This window comes from Microtus oregoni, unplaced genomic scaffold (assembly GCF_018167655.1).
Source record: "Microtus oregoni isolate MIOR12 unplaced genomic scaffold, Mior012 000024F_ref0000369, whole genome shotgun sequence".
In the NCBI taxonomy this organism is placed as follows: Eukaryota; Metazoa; Chordata; class Mammalia; order Rodentia; family Cricetidae; genus Microtus; species Microtus oregoni.
The window spans coordinates 16,588,517-16,608,792 of NW_024543083.1; the positions used below are offsets into that span (position 1 = coordinate 16,588,517).

Consider the following 20,276-nt stretch of genomic DNA (forward strand, 5'->3'; position numbering starts at 1 on the left):
AGAATAGAGTAACATCGGAGCACCATAAAGTAGCAGGATCCTGCAGCAGGACACGGATTCCATGAGGTCACAGCAGGAGTCCACAGAGGAAGAACTAGAGCACCAGTGATAGCCTCAGAAGCCAAGAGTGAGGGCAGAAGCTAGAGGCAGTTCTGGGAAATCACCACATGCTGGGTAAGTGTTGCTACAGTCTCTATCTTTGGGAAGATGTGCAGGTTTGGTGCCTCTGCAGTTCAACCTGTGAAAGAAGGGAAGCCGCTTATAGAGATAGGAAAATAGGAAGTTTCCAGGCTGAAGGCATGAGGTCAGAGGGAGCAGCAGGAAGATACATACTCAACAGAGATTGAGGGGGGAAGGGGATACCATGTGTCTTTATTTTCTCCAAAGAAATCCCAATATGGCAGTTGTCAAGAAGCTGGGAAAACTTAACCTGATGGTTGATATCCCTCCCCACAATAATGGTTCAGGATGGTGACAGGTTGGGTGGCTGTTGCCAGGTACAGGTGTCTTGGTGTTCATGCCTCCAGGATGTGGTGTGGTGGTAAGCTAAGGATCTGTGTGCCCTGAGGGTGACTTTGCAACGACCTTTCTTGGCCTTTTTCTTGCACACAGGCTGGTGCACATCCTTGCCCTTGGGGGTTGTACCATCTGGACTCAGATTAGCTTTGTTTTGTTTCCTCTCTGGGACTCAGAGCATAGCGTATTTAATGGAGTCTTTACTCAGCATGCAAAGGTTACATCTTGCCACATTGCATTAATGCTGTGGCAAGAAATAAACCACCCATGTGACCATGACACCTTACCATGGGACGGGAGGGGGTGTCACATTCCATGTGCCTCATACTGGGATTCTTGAGAGATGTCTAGCTAATGACGCCTACTTGAAACCCCATCTAAACAACACACCTGTTCCTGAAATGCCAGGAACAGAAACACGTCTGGATTTCAAGGTCACATCAAATATGGTATCAGCGTTCCCTTGCATTTATGATTGTTCCCATGGTGATGTACTTACCTTGTTACTGTGTTACCTTGAGTGACAAGCAATAAAATAAGGAGCAGAAGATCCTTTGAACTGAAAGGGACCATTGACACAGAGCACAAGCCTATAGCAGAAAAGCTCTTGGCTTAGTGGGTACATAGTACAGGGACAGCAGCCTGCTAAGGGCTGGAGCCTGGACCTCAAATGTGGCTTTCTTCCCTGCATATGCCAGCCGGGTTCTTCCCTGTGGCCACCAATCCCAGAGTGCTAGAGCCTGCTCCTGTCACATGGAGTGTCTTGGCACCTTGGGTTGGGCTTTGTGGCTAAAGTTATTGCTGCTTTTTTTTTTTAATGAGGCCAGAACTTCCTTCAGTGCATATAGAACCCAAGTTCAGTGTGTATGGCGAACAGCATGGAGGAAGGCATTTCTAGCCTGGTAACCAATCCTCCACCTCTAGTCCACAGTCCACTGTCTAAGTACTTTGATCCACCTCTTGTGCACAAGTTAAAATTTAAAAAAAAAGCCAGAAGTCAACAATTTTGTCTTTTTATTTTTGTCTCAAATGTAAAATCCAGTGCATATAGGCAATACAGTCCAGCACTGAAGGCCACTACTGAAGGTCCAGTGTGTCGGGCTAGAGAAGGACAAATACAAAGAGGTGGCTTTGTGACTTCCCTGTTAGAACAATCCAGAATTTTTCCACTCAGTCAGCTGTTCTTGGACCATGCTACTGATGTGGCCTATTCAACCACTATCTGTCTGTCTTTCTATTTTCCTATCTGGACCTTCATCCGTCCATCCACCCACTGATCCATCGATCCATCTGTCTGTTCATTGTCTGTCCATCCATCCTTCTGTTCAATCACTGATCTGTTGATTTGTCCATCTGTTCATTCATCGTCTGTCCACCCATCCACCCGTCCATCTATCTGTTCATCATCCATCCATCCATCCATCCATCCATGCACCCATCCATCCTTCTGTCTGTACATTCATTTGGTCCGGGTCCTTCCCTTTGATCCTGCAGCTAAATTAAACTTTACAGCTCTGCTTCCGGAGCAGCCTGGAGACTCCACAGCAGCAGCTTCTTCGCCACAGCCGGCGTGTTTTATTTTATTATTCAGACAGACTATTCAGTCCACTCCTGAGACCACTTGAAACTTTACAGGAACCTTCTTAACCTTTGGCATACATTGTATAAGCCACCCCACCCCACCACACATATGTACAGTTGTATTTGCTGTGTGATATGCGATGTGAGAGTTAACATTAAGAGTGGAACACGCGATAGTGCTGCAAGCCAGATCACCAAGGTAAGCAGGCTGAAGTAGCAAACTGCTGCCATTGAAACTGTGGCACCTTGTGAATGTCTTGTTCCCCAGTGAATTCCAACCTTGTTGAAAGACGGGATGCTTGTCTATGTTTCTGACACGGCACACTCACAACAGGAGCATGAAGTAACAGCTGCTGTTGGTGACTACCTAATTTTGTGTTTAATGCACCTAAAGCCATTTGCATATCTGATTAGCTTCTGACTGAGGTGGCAGTTCCCTCTAGCCATGAGGAAGAAGAAATATGTGCCAAGATTTAGCTACAAGATCTCTTCAGTTTCTTGGGTTTTATTCCTGCATGATTTTGAGTTAAGCCGTACTTACTCATGTTTAAGGAGAGAACATGCATATGACTGGGTCTGCGCAGAGTACTGATGTCACCATATACTCTGTTCCCTGACCATTGCAGAGCAGTGAGGACATCTTAGGCTCTCCTAATAGCCACCTTGAAGTAGGCAGATGTACACTATGACGGTGCCACACAGATGTGAGGATCTTCTCGAAGTATCCCCACGATATTAAAAAACACACATGAGAAGAGAGTTGGATTTTCTCCAGTGGGACTCCAGAAGAGAACTCCTGAATGCCCCAGTTCCACCTGAGCGCTGGGAGCAGCCCTATGCCTCCTATCCTGGGAGGGGACTTAATGGAAATGCCAAAGTTCAGGACTGAAGAGAGCACATCAGGTGTGATGAGGAAATGGACCCGGGAGTGCCCGTATGTAGACAAAGCCTGACCTGCTGAGTTCCTGGGCATGGGTTTGCTTCCTCCTGTTGACTTATTCCTGGCTGGGAAGCTTAAGGAATGAAACATTACCCCTTTTCCGTGGCTTTTCATCTAAGGTACCTACTTCTCATAGTCGTGTGCCCACTGTCTCAGTGAGAGCCATGTCATGTGGTTAGAAGCAGAAGAAAAGAACAAGAAGGAAGACAAATATTTCCAGATGTGATCTTGTCTTGCTAAAAGAAAATTGCACAGACAGAAAATACTCAGCTACTAGTGTGCCTCAGAGGTCCACAGAGGGAACATCAGCACATCTATATTTAAATCAAGAGAAGATAAATAACATACTTTGTAACGACGTTTCTCCTTTGAGTGACGGGCAACGGGCAACATACTTTAAAAGGGTATTTGTAAGAAAGAATCAACAGCTGTTGTGGTTCCTACTATTACAAGCTATGGGTCCTCCTGAGTTGCTACCCATTATCCTGCCACAGAGGAGAACTCAGCAGCAGGCTGGCAGACTCCAGCAGAGAAACGCTGGGCTTCCAGCGGAGGCTGGCGTGAACGCAGTCCTTTCTTGTCTCATTTTTGTCTTTTTAATTTTGTCGTGGAAGTTAAGACGACGTTTCCCCAGGCTATTCTAACTCAACCCCTCCTGCCTTAGTCTCCAGGGTGCTAGGAGTTCAGGTGTGCACTGGCACTCCTGGCTCATCCTGGCCTCTTTTTAAGTCCATGAACTTTGTTCCAGTGTCTAAGCTTTCAACTGACTTATAAAGAGAACAAACAAGCACTCGAAGGGGACTAGAGAGATGCACATTGGTTAAGAGTGCTTATTGCTGTTGCAAAGAATCCAAGTTCAGTAGCCAGCTACTTGAGACAGTGAACAATTACCTATAACTACAGCTCTAGGGGCGGGCACCTGCACTCCTATGAACATACCCCTGCTATCCACACACTTAAAAATAAAAATCTGGGGCTGGAGAGATGGCTTAGCAGCTAAGGCACTGACTGCTGTTCCAGAGGACTCGGGTTCAAATCCCAGCGCCCACATGGCAGCTCACAACTGTCTGTCACTCCAAGATCTGACACTCTTACACAGATATACATGCAGGCAGAACACCAATGTATATAAAATAAAAAATTATAAAATAAGTAAATAAATAAAAAAATCTAAAAAAGAACTAAAGGAAAATAAGGCTTGGACAATAGCTCATCCAGGAAAGATTGTCTGTTTGGTGTTTGTTTTTCCAGACAGGGTTTCTCTGTAATAGCCCTGGTTGTTCTTGAACTCGCTTTGTAGACCAGGCTGGTTGATGCTGCATGTGATGAGTTCCTTGAACTCACAGAGATCCGCCGTCCTCTGCCTCCCAAGTGCTGGGATTAAAGGTGTGCGCTACCACCACCCCGCCCATTCAAGAAAGATTTGATCCCTGTCCCTACCGTCACTTAGGACACTGCCAGTCTCACAGCTGAGCCTCAGGAGCTCCAGCACTCAGAGACATGTTTTTGAGAAGACTGCACACCTGAAACCACATATGTGTAAACTAACCCGTTTATATTTCATTCTCTTTAGGAACTGTTTTAGGACCTTAATGAAAACTCATTTGGAACCCACTTGTCTTTTGAGAGAGCACCCTAGAGTGGTATGTATTAAGTAATGATGGCTTCAAGGGTCGAGATTTGAAAGTACTTCCATTTAAGAGCCTGTTTCTAATCATCTACTAAATTATGTCAGACTTCCCGGTCCACTTAGATGGCTTACATTTACTAATAAAATATTATTTTCACTTGCATCCACAAATGATCACAAACCCAAACATTGCCGGGCAGTGGTGGCGCACGCCTTCAATCCCAGCACTCGGGAGGCAGAGGCAGGTGGATCTCTGTGAGTTCAAGGCCAGCCTGGTCTACAAGAACGAGTTCCAGGACAAGCTCCAACGCTACAGGAAAACCCTGTCTTGAAAAAATAAAAACAAACAAGCAAACAAACAAACAAAAAAAACCAAACTTTAACTTGAAAAATACTTCTAAACCACTGATTCTCAACCTTCTAACTCTGCGACCCTTTCATGCAGTTCCTCATGTTGTGGTGACAACCAACCACAAAAGTATTTTTCGATGCTACTTCATTGTAGTAATATGGGTGGCGGGGCTGCATCCCCAGCCCCCCGGCTGCCTGGCTAGCTTATGCCCGAAATAACAACACACAAACTGTATTCATTTAAACACTGCTTGGCCCTTTAGCCCTAGCCCTTACTGGCTAATTCTGATATCCCGATCAACCCATCTCTAATAATCTGTAAGCACCGGTCTTACCCGGAAGATTCTAGCCTAAGTCCTTCCTGGGTCGGAGCTTCATCACGTGCATCTTCCCTGGAGCGGGGATCATGGCGTCTCTCTGAGGCGTCTGCTCCCGAGAGGAGAGCTGTGGAGTCTGAGCTCACTTCCTCTTCCTCCCAGCATTCTGTTCTGTTTACTCCTCCCACCTATCTTCTAACCAGTGAGGGCCAAGCAGTTTCTTTTTATTTAACCAATGACCTTCCTCCATCACTTCATAACTCTAACTTCCTACTGTTACGAATCTTAAAGTAAATATTTTTTGGAAATAGAAGTTTCCTAGGGGCTGTGACCCACAGGTTGAGAACCACTGTTCTAATCAAGGGGTTATTACAGGGCTTTGTATTGGAGGGAGGAAAGTATTCCAGAGGGTGAGGTGGGGAAACATTTACTGCTCATCTATGACCGCCTCTGACACACATGTGATGCTTAGCCTAGGCTATTCATGTTACTTGTGTTATGTGTTCCAGACAGCAGAGACAGATTGGTGACTGTGAGTCTGAGTGATCCCACGGATTCCTAAAAAGAACTGGAACTAGCTGGGCAGTGGTGGCACTCACCTTTAACCCCAGCAGAGGCAGGTGGACCTCTGAGCTCAAGCCCAGCCTGGTTTACATAGTGAGCTCCCAGATAACCAGAACTACACAGAGAAACTCTGTCTCATAAAACAAACAAAAACCAAAACCAACCAAGTAAAAAAAGAGAACTGTAACCAGAATGGATCTAAGAATAGTATCAGGCTGTTCCTGCAGGGCAATAAGAATTCTCTCCTCATTAGCACAGGCTAGAAGTGAAGCCCTATTCATATACTGATTATCTCAGGAGGAAGTTGCCTTTATAGCAACACATCTTCAGAGCATGACGCTGGGTGGTTATTTTCTGACATTTTATATTTTGAGCAGGTTTGTCTGCCCTCGAGATTTCTTAGGCAGAATGGAGTAAAGGTGCAAAAGGTCCAAGAAGATGTGAAAGCAACGTGTAAAAATATCGGCTCCAGGTTCAGTGCCTCATAGGACAGGAGCTGTGTATATCTTTTTTTTTTTTTAAATGTGGAAGGCTGTATTAGCAGTAACTCTGGTGGATAAATACTTGTAATAAAGGCCCGAAGTGGGTTGGAAAGGTACTTGCGTTTGAAGTCATTTTTAGTTTTTCTGCCTGCACTCAGCCCTTTAAGACCAGACTATATGTATCACAAATAGTATCTAAGGAAGTGCCCTCAGACTTTTTTTTATAATATGTTTTCCTTGATTTTTTTTTTTTTGAGACAGGGTTTCTCTTTGAAACACTCCTGGCTGTCCTGGAACTTACTCTGTAGACCAGGCTGGCCTCGAACTCATTGAGATCCGCCTGCCTCTGTCTCTCAAGTGCTGGGATTAAAGGTGTGAGCCGCCACCATTTCCTGGCTTGATTTTTCTTTTAATAAACAGTGGCAGCCATTCATTTTCATTGTTGTCAGAGGGGGTAACTAAGAATTCATTGTTGGCCATCACTTTAATCCCATCGAGGAGAAAAGCACTGTTTAGCCATCTTGAGATGTGTCTTACATGGTTGAGATCACACCATAATCACAACTGTGAACACTGCATTTGAGAATGAGCGTGTGGACATCCTTCTCCCCGTTCAGGAACAATTCTGATGAGAGCTTACAGTTGCCATGTTGGCTCGCACCTGTGACTCCAGCATTAGCGAGGTTTAGGCAGAGGGATTTTTTCTGAGTTCAAGGCCAGCCTGAGCTACAGAGTGGGCTACTATAACAAAAATAAACCAACAATCACTCATTGAACATAGTCACAAGGTGTCACATAGTGACACACACCTCCAGTCCCAGGTGCTGCTGCTTGGCAGACAGCAGAAGGATCTTTGGAATCCAGGAGTTTGAGAAAGCTTGGCTGATACTGTGAGACACTGTCTCAAACAACCACAGCCGTGTGCTATAACATGCTGAGAATGTGTCATGACTTCTTTGTGCACACTAAGTGGAATACTATTTGTTCATGTTGGAAATTGGCCCCTTAGAATATATTCTCAGATCCCGGCACTCTAAGGCAGAGGCAGGCTGATCTCTGAGTTGGAGGTCAGCCTGGTCTACAAGAGCTAGTTCCAAGACAGGCTCCAAAGCTACTGAGAAACCATGTCTCAAAAAAGCAAAAACAGAATATATTCTTAGAAATGGAATTATTGGTCTCCAAAATACCCTGAAATATAATTGGATTAAGATTCTAAACATGAAGCCGGGCGGTGGTGGCGCACGCCTTTAATCCCAGCACTCGGGAGGCAGAGGCAGGCCTGTGAGTTCGAGACCAGCCTGGTCTACAAGAGCTAGTTCCAGGACAGGCTCCAAAACCACAGAGAAACCCTGTCTCGAAAAACAAAAAAAAAAAAAAAAAAAAAAAAAAGATTCTAAACATGAGCTAGAGGGATGTCTCTGAGGTTAAGAGCACTGGCTGCTCTTCCAGAGGTCCTGATTCAATTCCCAGCAATCACATAGTGGCTCACAACTATCAGGCATACATGCAGGCAGAATATTGTATACATAATAAATAAAGCTTTGTAGAAAAAACAAAGATTCTAAACACAAGCCAGGAAATGGTGGTGCATGCTTTTAATCCCAATTTGGGAGGCAAGAGGATCTCTGAGTTTGAGGACAGCCAGGGCTACACAGAGAAACCCTGTGTCCAAAAACCAAATCAAGGGGGGGAAAAGATTCTAAATATGACCAAGAAGAAAAGAGGAAGAGAAGTGAAGAGCAGACTTCAGGGGTGGCTAAGGTCACTAAACATTGGGTGAGGCAGGGGACTGACAGTTGTCAGTCCCACTCCTTACACTAGTTTGCAGCGGGGTCCTTATTAAACTGTCTGCTACAGAGGCCGAGGTCTGGGTGTTTGTTTATACATATGAGATGCGAAAGGCTTTCTGTCCTCGTAGAAGAAAACATTTCATCCCTTCTAGTTTACAGGAAAACTGCCCGTCTTTCGTCTTTCGTCTTTTTGTCTTTTTCAGGAAAATTACATTGTTCAGAAAGGAGCAAGTAAGCGACCTTGCTTGCCAGGCAAATGGATCCGGAGTTTCTACAATATGGCAGCGCTAGGCAAATGGATCCGGAGTTTCTACATTACGGCAGCGTTTATTTTTAAACCTCATTGTAATTCAGTGTGGATGTCTGCTTCAGCAGAGTGTGGTGGCTCACACTTGGAATCCCTGCACTTGGAAAAGAGACAGACAGGAAGGTCCAGATTTCTAAGTGAACATGGGCTATGCAGCCAGACTCTGCTCTTAAAGTCAAATAAAACAAGTGGCTACCTCTGATCCCTTAGAGCTGCTTTAGGAATGGTGACCTTGCAGAGGGGGAACAAGGATCTCCTGGGGGACCGGTGGCTCAACGTCTCCTGTCCCAGGACCATCCTTGCCAGGCTGGGTAAAGTGCTGCGGTCCCGGCACCTTCACGGGGCCTGTTTTGTCTGGTCTCTGCTGAAGGAGGCAAACGGGCCCTCGGTTACTGTTTCTGTTTAGTTTTTGTCTTTGTTTTAAGATTTATTTATGGTCTGGCTACCACACATATATGGTGCCTTCAGAAGCCAGAATCCCCAGGAACTGGAGTTACAGACAGTTGTGAGCCACCATGTGGGTGCTGGGGATCGAACTGTCATCCTCTGAAAGAGCAGCCAGTGCTCTCAGCGACTGAGTCCTCTCTCCAGCCCATTTCTGTTTTTATCATCAGAATCGGAAATCTGTGGGGAAGGTGGATTGGGATGACTCAGATAGAAACTAGTACACAGAAATCCAAACGCAGGGGGGTTTGGGGTCGCAGTTTCAGGGCAGACTGATTGACGGACACACAGGGATGGTGGCCTTGATTTCAAAGACTGAATAAAATCAGAACGGTGGTGTGCACCTGCAACCCCAGCAGGAAGTAGAAAAAGACAAGATCTCCTGAGTAAATTGGGAGCATGGGGACCTTGGGAGAGGGTTGAAGGGGAGCAGAGAGGCAGGGAAGGGAGCAGAGAAAAATATAGAGCTCAATAAAAATCAATAAAAAATAAAAGAAAAAAGAAGCAATTGATAAGTTATATGTTTCATGAAATATTTAGGGCCTACTTATACTAAAATATACTTGTTTATCTGAAATTAAAAAATAAGTCTGTGTCAGATCTAATTTTGTTTACAGTAAACTGTGGTTGCTCTTAAAGAGCTTTGCATGGATTACACAAAGGAGTCGAACTCCTTCCCTGGCACCCACAGAACCACTAATCTACCAATGAGCCACGACAGTATGTCAGAGCAACGAGAGCCGAACAATCGGTGGTTAAACAAGCTATGCGCATCAGGAGTATAAGTGATTTTGTGCACAGTTGCTTAGCAGGCCCTCTGTGTGAGTTGTTCAAAAATGGCAGGCAGGAAAGCCGATGGATTTTGAAAGACACTTTTAGTTCCAGAAAGGAGAACTGCTCACAGAGTGTGTGCCTGTCAAACCAGACCTGCAGCTTTTAGCTCTGGGCTTCTCTTGCTGCTGGTTTGGTTTGGTTTTTGAGGTAAAGTCTCAAGAAGCCCAGGCTAGTCTTGAATTCCAGATCCCAATCCTCCTGCTTCAGCCTTCCAAGTGTTGATATTTTGGGCAACCACATGGTGGCTCACAACCATCCATGAGATCTGGTGCCCTCTCCTGGTACCACCATACCTAATCATATCATAGTTCCTAAATGTTTCTCAGAACACATGGAAGTCATACAACTGGTTTTCATTTTTTGACCTACATTGTGCCTATGTGTGTATACATATACATATCATAAATCTCTAATATAAATATGGTATAGTGGAGTCAAGTTAAAACAGATGAGACAGTGTGCTTGTCTCTGATCTCTCCCTATTATAAACATATGCGACAAACGTTCAAATACAGAGGAACAAGACAGTGTAGAGAAGAGAAATAAAAGCCTACTGTTTTCTACCTAGAGGTGAACTCAGCTGTTTGATTTTCTTATTCAGAATTGGAGAGGCACTTTTAGATCATTCAATCATTCAAGAAATAGCTGAGTTTTCATCATGTACAGAAAAGTCGGGAACTTCAAGGGGTGGGAGTTGGGAATTGGTAAGACAGCTAAATATTCTGAGAGAGCTGGTTCAAACAGTAGAAGTGGAGGTGCCGGGGGAACATCCTTGGAGAAGGCATAGACAGTGTAAACTGTGTTTTATTTATCCCAAGGACTGAGAAGCAAAGGGCTTTTTACATTTAAAGGCTCGGCAGTAAAAGAAGAGCACCGTGAGAGGAGTAGACGGGGCAGTAGAGAAGGGGCTCAGCGGGGAAGCTCAGAAACAAAAGTGGGAGCAGAGAAGGGTTCCGTGGCATGGAGGAGACATTCATCAGTGGGAATGACATCTTGCTGTCACTGCGGAAACATTCGATACAGTTTTACTTAGTAATGTTTCACTTAGCAGGGCTGGAGAGACGACTCAGGGGTTATGAGCACTGGCTGCTTTTCCAGAGGTCCTGAGTTCAATTCCCAGCAACCACATGGTAGTTCACAACCATCTATGAGATCTGGTGCCCTCTTCTGGCCTGCATGCAGACACGGAGGCAGAACACAGTATACATAATAAATCTTTAAAAGAAAGGTTTCACTTAACAATATGTGGTTTCTCTGTATCACTGAAGAATCTTAGGGGCTAGGGAGATGGCTCAGCAGATAAATGTTTACCATACCAGAATGAAAACTGAGCTTGGATCACCAGGGAAACATCGGGCAAACCTGTAACAGAGCATTGGAGAGACGGAGACAGGAGGGTCCCTGAGGCTTGCTAGACAACTAGTCTTGCCTAATCAACGAACTCCAGATTCTGTGAGAGATGCTGTTATACATTTAAGGCGGAGAGCAACAGAGATCCTGTGGTGGTTTAAATAAGATGATTCCCATAGGATCACACATTTGGACTAAGGAGTGGAACTATTTGATAGGATTAGAAAGATCAGGAGATCTGCCCTTGAAAGACTCCCGGTGCTGGGGAGACTCTCACTCGAGTCTCGGGATAACACGACCCCCCAGTAACTCACAAGAGACCATCCTTGCTGCAATCACACGAGGCTTTAATTGATGAGATGAGACGGGAACCAGTGCACTGGGGCCGAGACTCATAACCCACGCAGGGGGAGAGTTCAACCCCGAGTGACCAGGAGAAGTGATTTTTAAGGGAAGAAACCACAGCCCAGTGGTCCGGAATTGGCAGGGAGTGTGTCACAGAAAATTCCAAAAATACCAGTGAAGATTACAAGGGGCAACCCCCTGCCTCTCAGGACCACTCCCAAGGTCATAATCAGCTAGTTCTTAAAACACATTACAATGGCAATCACAAGGGGGAAACTCCCTGTTTCTCAAGATTATTCTCAAGATTACAACCTAACTTTATCTTCAGCTAGTTCCTGAAACACAGTCACTAACCGGCTAATCCTAGATTTTTGATTCTTCTCTTCCTGCTTGGATTTTTGGCTATTTTCTTCCTGCTGGGGAGGTCTGGATTTATCCAGGTCTTTCACCCCGATGAAGGAAGTGTGTCACTGGGGGTCGGCTCTGAGGTTTCAAAAGCCCATGCCAGGCCCAATGTATCTCTCTTTCCACTTGCAGATCCGGATGCAGCCCTCCTCAGCACCATGCTGACCATGTCTGCTGCCATGCTTCCGGCCATGATGGTAATGGACTGAACCTCTGGAACTGAAAGCAAGCCCCCAGGTGAATGTTTTCTAAGAGCTGCCTTGGTTATGGTGTCTCTTCACAGCAACAGAACAGTGACTAAGTCAGACACCTATTGTGACCTCCAGCCTCTTCATACATGCACACATGTGCATATGCACACACATATTAAAAACAGTAAATGGGCTGGAGAGATGGCTCAGTGGTTAAGAGCATTGCCTGCTCTTCCAAAGGTCCTGAGTTCAATTCCCAGCAACCACATGGTGGCTCACAACCATCTGTAATGAGGTCTGGTGCCCTCTTCTGGCCTGCAGGCATACACACAGACAGAATATTGTATACATAATAAATAAATAAATATTTAAAATAAATAAATAAATAAATAAAAACAGTAAATGCTGGGGTGAAGAGATGACTGAGCAGCTAAGAGCACTGGCTGCTCTTCCAGAAGACCTGGGTTCAATTCCCAACACCCACATGGCAGCTCACAACTGTCTATAACTCCAGTTCTAGGGGATCTAACACCTTCAAAGCAATGCACATAAAATAAATTTTAAAAAAGCATTGAGGGAAGCGGAAGTGCTCGTGAGGTCAGGTGTGTTCCCAAGATGGCGGCCCTCAGGGCTCTGGTGTCCGGGTGCGGAAGGCAGCTCCACGGGTTCCTGGGAGGCCCCGCCACGACTGGCTGGCTGTGGCTTCCAGCTCGCAGGTTGAGAGAAGTGGTGGAGATCCAAGAAGGGAAGACGACTGTAATCGAAGGCCGAATCACAGAAACTCCCAAGGCAACTCCAAATCCCCCTAACCCCTCAGGCCAGTGCCCCATCTGCCGCTGGAACCTGAAGCACAAGTATAACTCTGAGGATGTGCTGCTGCTCAGTCAGTTCATCCGGCCACACGGAGGCATGCTGCCCCGGAGTGTCACAGGCTTGTGCCTGGAACAACACCGGAAGATCGAGGAGTGTGTAAAGATGGCTCACCGAGCAGGTCTTTTACCGGATCACAGGCCACGGCTTCCAGAAGGGTCCTTATCCAAGAATAAACCCAAGCTCAACCGCTACCTGACTCGCTGGGCTCCCAGCTCTGTCAAGCCCATCTATAAAAAAGGCCACCGTTGGGATAAGGTGGGGATGGCTGTGGGGTCTCCACTCCTGAAGGACAATGTCTGCTACTCCAGAAGGCCTTTGAAGCTGATGCATTAATGGGAGCCGCGCTGCTGAATATCCTGACCAGAACCTTCCAGATGATGCACTTGCCCCTCCCACCAGAACCACTGCCCTCCACACACAGCATGGGGACTTCAGGACTAACTTCTGTTCCTTGGATCTGCCCAGCCATGGTGTTGGGAGCCGGGGCAGGCAGGAACTGGCCTGTGGTCTGACTAGCTTGGGGCTGAGGTCTGTGCAAGGGCAGGAGCCTTCTGAAAAGAAAGGTAATAAAGCAGGCTTTAGAAAAAAAAAAAAGCATTGAATGCCTTCTAAACAAAACACTCCATTAGAAAAGTAAGCAGTGACTTAGTCATCCTCTGTGGCTGGACCTTGCCATTTTTAATTTTCTGTTAACAACGCCTTGGTGAAGATTCTTGTTGATCTTTGGTAACTTTCATTGTTGCTTTCTTAGAAAACTTGTATTTCACAGAATTTCTAGACCACAAAGAATATTGATACACACACACACACACACACATCCACACACATGCACTCTGTCTGCAGCTTGCTGCTGACTTGTGTCTTTGAAGAAACAGGGAAATAACCAGATTGGAGACTTTGTGCATTGAAAGATAGAGGTTTGTTCACCTTCTACTGCCCAACTGTTATTGAACTCCGGGGTCACAACTTGTGACCCAAATCAGGTCTGACCAACCATATTCAATAAGCCAATAAAAATACCAAATTAACTGTGGGAAGAACAAAATGGGGACTTATGCAATGGAGTCACATTACTGACTTGGAGTTGTGACTTCCAAGTTCGATAACACAGCCACAGAGTATTTCCGGGTGGCGCATTGTTTGGGGAGTTTATCTTGATTCCCGATGGACTGACTTCAAAAATGATCATTAAGCCAAGGTGGCAAGTCTTCAGGCTGCTGAGTTATCTGGAAAACCCTGTGATGGGGTGAAGGGAAAAGAGATGGAGCAGCGGTGACTTTAACTGTGACGAAGGCTGGGCTTTCTTAGCTATCGGGTTGACTCTGGTCATTTAAACCTGCCATGGGGAAGGCCCTGTCCTGCCTAAGGCTCTAAACCAGGGACGTCAGGACGAGTTTGGGAACCTGTGGTCCCCAGACGACGCAGGTGGGCGTGTCGTCCGGTGCCGCTGCCCCTGCGCCGCCCCGCCCCTCGGTGGCAGCGCCGCGCGCCGATTGGCCGCTCGGCAGCTGTCGGCCGTCACGTGCCGGAGCGTCCCGGGAGCCTGGCTGTGGGCGGCGGGGCATGGACCCTCAGGCGGCCCTCGGTCAGGGGTCCGGAGAGCCCGGTGCTCGGGAGGCCCCCAGCGCAGAGGTGAGCGCCACGGGGTGGGGGACGCGGGCTGGAAGCCGCGGGGCTCTCGCGCTGCCGTCCGGCCGCTCACCCGGGAAACGCCGGGGCCCCGCGAGCGTGCAGTCCGGCCGGTAACGGCGGGAGCGAGCGCGCGCGCACGCGGACCCGAGCCCGGGGTGGTAGCGGGCGCCGGAGGGAAAGGGAAACCGGGGGGCCTGGGGGCCGGGGTCAGGTGGGAGCGTCGAGGAAACGGATTTTTCTTTTCTTTTTTTTTTTTTTACCTTCCCCACCTGGTCGTTGGTGGGGATGTGCAGCTGACTTTGGACGCCAGATGTCACCGGTGCTTTATTTTTTCCCGTTTGTTGAAACGGAAAGGCCCCTTTGTGACACGGGATTTCCAGAAACTTATTTTCGAGTGGGCGCAATACCGCCTTTTTCTATGACCCGCCCTTATTCAGCGTCCACCTCTACAGTGAGCTTGACCGTGGGCACCCTATTTACCAGAAGCCACGCCTTGTGCCTGACACAACGTATATGCTAATTGGGTCTATGAATGGAATGCTTTCCTTGAGCCTCAGAGATGCTACTTGTAGCAACCGTAGCAAAAGATTCGCCAAGAAAATTAGCTTTACAGAATAGGACAGCACTCATTTTGTCGGGGTGGTGATGAGAGGACAGTGGCCCAGCAAGGCCTGGAGGTTGGAAATGGAGCAAATGACCCTGAAGCTTGGATCCTAGACCGGGCCTTGTCCAGGAAGAGGTCAGTGGTTCAGCGAATCGCCAGTCGGTGAACGTGCGAGCAATATGAATTGCATTGGAGGTCTATGATGGCAGTGGAGGGCCCACGAAGGTTTTGAGAAGAGTAGTGATTGCCCTAAGACTGAGCAGGAGTGGAGAGATGGCCCAACACCTTGCGGGGGTTGGGGGCTGTTAGCAGTGAGCTCTGGTTATGGGTTATGGCTGACCACAGGAGGCAGAATTGAATCATTAAAAGTCCAGGCATGAATGGATAATGAACGCTAATTAGAGTGTGTGTAAGTACAGGTGTATGATGGAACGTTCATTTAAGACTGGAGAGAGAGCACGGTGTTGGTCCTAGAGAGTTTGGTTTGGTTCCCAGCACCCACTGTAGGTGATTCACAGCCATCTGCAACTCCCTGTCCAGGGGGTTTGGTACATGTACGCTTGCAAATATATGTAAATATAGAAATAAATAAAAGCTTAAAAACAAAGTGAATGTAAGTCCAAGAAATGTTACTTGTCTGGAATCTAACAGGTGGTTTTGTTATTGTTGTTGCCTTTATAGTATTTTTTGAGACAGGGTCTCCTGTAGCCCAGGAGCTCACTCTGACCAAGACTGACCTTGAACTTCTGATCCTCCTGCCCCCACTTCTGAAATGCTGGGATTAAGGGTATGTGCCACCATACCTGGCTTTCTGTCGTGCTGGAAAACCAACCTGGGGCATTGAGCACACTAGGCAAACACTCTACCAACTGAGACATCTCCAGCCTGTGCTAGGTGTTTTCATAAATGTTACGTCAACATAGGACCCCTGCAAGGTCAGAACAACCACCCCAGGTCATGCCCTGGGTGCGTGACAGGGCTAAGATTGGAATCTGGCCTAATCAAGCTGTGGACTTAACTGGTTCCACTGGAGAGAGGATCTTGGAGACAATAAAGTTTGGGGCACTCTGAAGTAATAGGGAATAAAATGACCTGGTTGGCAGCAGGGATTTAAGTATTTCGTTCACTGTTTAGAAACTAAAACTCTGGGTCCCCACATACCACTGGGGAGACACTGTTAGAGATTAGGGGCTAGAGAGGTGGCTCAGCAATTGGGATCGCTGGCTGCTCTTCTGGAATACCTGGGTTTGGTTCCCAGCACCCACATGGCAGCTCACAGCTGTCCTTTGACTCCAGTTCCAGGGCTTCCAGCATCCTCACACAGACATACATGCCAGCACCATACATACATACATAATACATACATACATACATACACCAATGTAAGAAGGAGTTGTTAGATATAAGGTTAAGTAACTGAAAAAAAGGTTTGCAGAGAAGTAGCAGGTGCAGGAAACAGCTATCAATCCCAGCCAGAAAAAGGAGATGAAGGCAGAGCTGCTCAAGTGACAGAGGAAGGGTTTACAGACAGACCTGGAATTAGAAACCCCGAGACCCAAGTGACAGAGGAAGGGTTTACAGACAGACCTGGAATTAGAAACCCCGAGACCCAAGTGACAGAGGAAGGGTTTACAGACAGACCTGGAATTAGAAACCCCGAGACCCAAGTGACAGAGGAAGGGTTTACAGACAGACCTGGAATCAGAAACCCTGAGACCCAGGAGCTGGCCAGATTGGCTCTAGAGTATCTTGAGTGTAAAGTCCTGTACCCAGACTCCTGAAGAGGGCCCAGGGGTGAGAGCAAAACTGGCCATTGTCAGTTGGCCACCACAAGGAGGCTTTCCCAGTGGTGTAGCTGGAGAAGCATTGCTGGGTGATGCCTACAGGCCCAGCCTCTCTAGCCTTGCTGGGTCCTCAGGAGCAGGTGCAAACCCCTCAGTGTGAAGAGCACTATGGGAGAGTGGGCTCAGAGCATCTGGGTAGTGACATGTCCCAGATACCCAAGTTCCTGGGTAATGATCTCTTTTTCCACAGGCTGGCTTTGCCGCAGCTGACCTCTCTGGTCAGGAGACAGAGACTGAGATGGCCATGGATCGACTAGGCAAGTAGACGGCAGAGACCTGGGGTGGATGTTGGAAGAGATGGAGAGAAAAAAAAGCATAGTCCCTTAGCCTCATGCACTTTTTCTTGCTAGCCAGTCCTCTCTGCCAGTGAGTTACCTTCTCTGCCCAGTGTTTCGGTGGAACCCTTCATTTGGAGGCTTCAAGGAAGTACTCGACATTGTATGGATTCAGACCACCTCATTTCACTGGGAGGAATAACTCGAGGCACTGAAAAGCACACAGAATATGTAGGTAGAAAATTGTTTCAGTTCCAAGTCCAGGTTATAGTCCTTGAAGGGCTTACATTTTTTAATCCTTAGGTAAGTCACTTAGCCTTTCTGTATCTGCAAAATGAGCTGATGGTACCTCCTAGGGTTGGTTTTAGGGTTGCATGAGAAGATAACGCACTAGCCACTGTGTAATCATAGCTAAGTAAGAAATTACCCCCCCCCCTTTTTTTTTTTACCATGCTTAGTGAACACGGGAAGAAAGTTGTAATGGGTAGGGCTGGTCTATAGATGAAGCCAGGATGGGTGTAATTGTAGCAACTGGCGGGTGCTAAGCACTCACCGTATTCCAGGCACATCTCCCAGTGTTTCCTCTTTGCCTAAATAAACTCACAACATCCTGGTTACTGTTTAAGGCACATAATAAAGTCTTAAAATGTGGCAAAAGATTTATACTATAAATTTACCATTTCGCTGTATTAACTCTTACAGTCTGGTGGTGTTCAGCCCGGTGACTTGTACAGTTGTCGCCACTAGTAGGATATTTCCCTGTACCTGTGAGGAAACACTCCACTCTCTAGTTCCTGAGCCCTAACTGCTGATAAGCTCTTTTTCCTGCCTAATGATTACCTGGTGTGAACGAGCAAATGCATATGTACAGTAAATGAAATTATACACTAGATCTTCTCTTGTGTCCGGGGTCTTTTCTTTTTTTTTTTTTTTTTTTTGGTTTTTCGAGACAGGGTTTCTCTGTTTCTCTGTGGTTTTGGAGCCTGTCCTGGAACTAGCTCTTGTAGACCAGGCTGGTCTCGAACTCACAGAGATCCTCCTGCCTCTGCCTCCCGAGTGCTGGGATTAAAGGCGTGCGCCACCACGGCCCGGCTGTCCGGGGTCTTTTCACGTGGCGGCACCCACCACTCATCCGGTGACCAGTGCCAGCATCGCCTAGACTGGTGACGATGAAGGGTGCTGCAGGGGACTTGTTTATTTAGTTATTTATTTTGTCTGAACTGTTTTTAGTTCTCTTGGGTTTAAGAATTGTTGGGGCTTGTGGTAATTCCAGGTGTCAGCTGTTGTGAATCAGTTAACTATCAGTCCAGTGGCACACTTAGTATTTGGCAGGACAGATCTGAACTCAGGTCACCTGGTTCTAGATTCCAGGCTCCTCGCATGTTGTTTATGAGACGTAGTGACAGCCGTAACACCACAGCTGTTTCAGGCCAGTTGCTCCTTCCCTTAGCCCTGTGTCATCACAGGACGCCTGGCCTTGAAGGTCCATTGTCCTTCCCCAAGTTCAGGAAGAGGAGTGTGGGGACTGGCAGGCCCTGTTCTCTGCTGCCCTTTGTACTAGCACTCACTCTGATGAGCTTTGAAGAGGAAAGTGCAACACAGGCTTGACTGGAAAAGTACATCATTTGCCAGAGGCTTTTGGTTTCACTGGCGTATAAACTACCTGAAAATATCCCCTGTACAAGACCTTCTGTACTCAATGGCCTTGTCTAAGACAAGCATCTTATTGGGAGAAAATGATCAACCCTATTTTGAAAACACAATTTTATCTTATAAGTGTAAGTGCTCTGGTAACTAAAGACTATGTGTAGATTTTTACTCCCTCTTGGAAGAAGGCTAACCATATGAGCAAAACGCCTCTGGTTTTATCAATTTAAAAACTTCTTTTTGTTGATTTCATAGCCAGAGGAGCCCAGAGCATCCCTACTGGCAGCCCTGCCCGTGCTGAGGGCCCAGGTGTGGAAGAGGATGGCTTTGTGGAGGAGAAGGAAGCCGATGGGGAACTGTACGCCTGGGAGCTGTCAGAAGCGCCACCCATGGAACAGGCTGCTGATCTCTTTAGTGAGGACTGGGACTTGGAGCTGAAAGCAGACCAAGGCAATCCTTACGGTAGGTAGGGCGTTTCTGGGGGCTGAGCCGCAGCTGCTCAGACCTTCCCATTTCCCCTAAAAGCCGATGATGGGAATGGGATCATATACATGAACTCAGCCTCATCTTTGGTCCAGGTCTGGAATTTCTGCTTTTCTACATTAAAAACAAATTGTACCAACTCTACAATGTGTTGATTTGTTTCAATAAGAAAATTCTCTCCGAAAGTCTTTAAGCTGATCTGTGCAAACAGCAGTGGTCTGTGATCCATTTGTTTTCCTTTTTGCTTCAGAGAACATTGAGGACAGATGAATTGTTCAGAATGCCTTTCTTCAGGAGAGGAGGGGTGTGTGTGTCTATGATTGTTATTAAAATAATTGCAAGTCTTCCCTCTAAACTTTTCTTGTGCAATCCAGTTTCATTTCCCTCCTTCCTTTAACCTGTCTGTTGAAACTGTCTGCAGATGCCGATGACATCCAGGGGAGCATTTCTCAAGAGATCAAGCCTTGGGTGTGCTGTGCCCCGCAAGGAGACATGATGTATGACCCCAGCTGGCACCACCCCCCTCCACTGATACCACATTATTCTAAGATGGTCTTTGAAACAGGACAGTTTGATGATGCCGAAGACTAACTCAACACTTTCTGCCTCGTGGGAGCTCATGTTCTCCAGATCAAGGGTTGTTTCCTGTGTTCTCAGTGAGATGTCCTGTGCAGGCGTCGTTCCCAGGGTTCCTCAGCATGGGCCACAGGCAGCTGTTGGCTGGGGCTGCCACTCTCCATTTTGTTGTTAGTTCTGTTGTTGCTGTTAATGGACACTTGGGTATGTGTTGGCATTTTTGTGTTCTTTATAAATAAAGGAAAAAATAACTCAGTGTTCTTTGCATTTCTTCCTTATGATTGTGTGCTTCTGG

The 20,276-nt window shown here is 46.8% G+C and overlaps 2 protein-coding genes across 2 annotated transcripts; both read left to right on the forward strand.

Annotated features, from left to right (window-relative positions):
- The first annotated feature begins 12,662 nt into the window (after positions 1-12,662).
- Positions 12,663-13,342, forward strand: LOC121462424 (28S ribosomal protein S18a, mitochondrial-like). The gene has a single exon (XM_041673996.1). It carries the CDS (start codon positions 12,663-12,665, stop codon positions 13,251-13,253), a length of 591 nt encoding a protein of 196 aa, XP_041529930.1. The 3' UTR covers positions 13,254-13,342.
- Positions 13,343-14,436: 1,094 nt separating this feature from the next.
- Positions 14,437-20,237, forward strand: Coprs (coordinator of PRMT5 and differentiation stimulator). The gene is made up of 4 exons (XM_041673889.1): positions 14,437-14,552; positions 17,191-17,257; positions 19,178-19,384; positions 19,827-20,237. The coding sequence occupies exons 1-4, from the start codon at positions 14,484-14,486 to the stop codon at positions 19,994-19,996; spliced, it is 513 nt and encodes a 170-aa protein (XP_041529823.1). The 5' UTR covers positions 14,437-14,483; the 3' UTR covers positions 19,997-20,237.
- Positions 20,238-20,276: the final 39 nt, after the last annotated feature.

Coding starts and splice junctions, on each gene's coding strand:
- LOC121462424 (XM_041673996.1), top strand. CDS start 12,663: ATGGCGGCCCTCAGGGCTCTGGTGTCCGGGTGCGGAAGGCAGCTCCAC.
- Coprs (XM_041673889.1), top strand. CDS start 14,484: ATGGACCCTCAGGCGGCCCTCGGTCAGGGGTCCGGAGAGCCCGGTGCT. Junction 17,258..19,177: donor GATGGCCATGGATCGACTAG/GCAAGTAGACGG, acceptor TTGATTTCATAG/CCAGAGGAGCCCAGAGCATC. Junction 19,385..19,826: donor AGACCAAGGCAATCCTTACG/GTAGGTAGGGCG, acceptor AACTGTCTGCAG/ATGCCGATGACATCCAGGGG.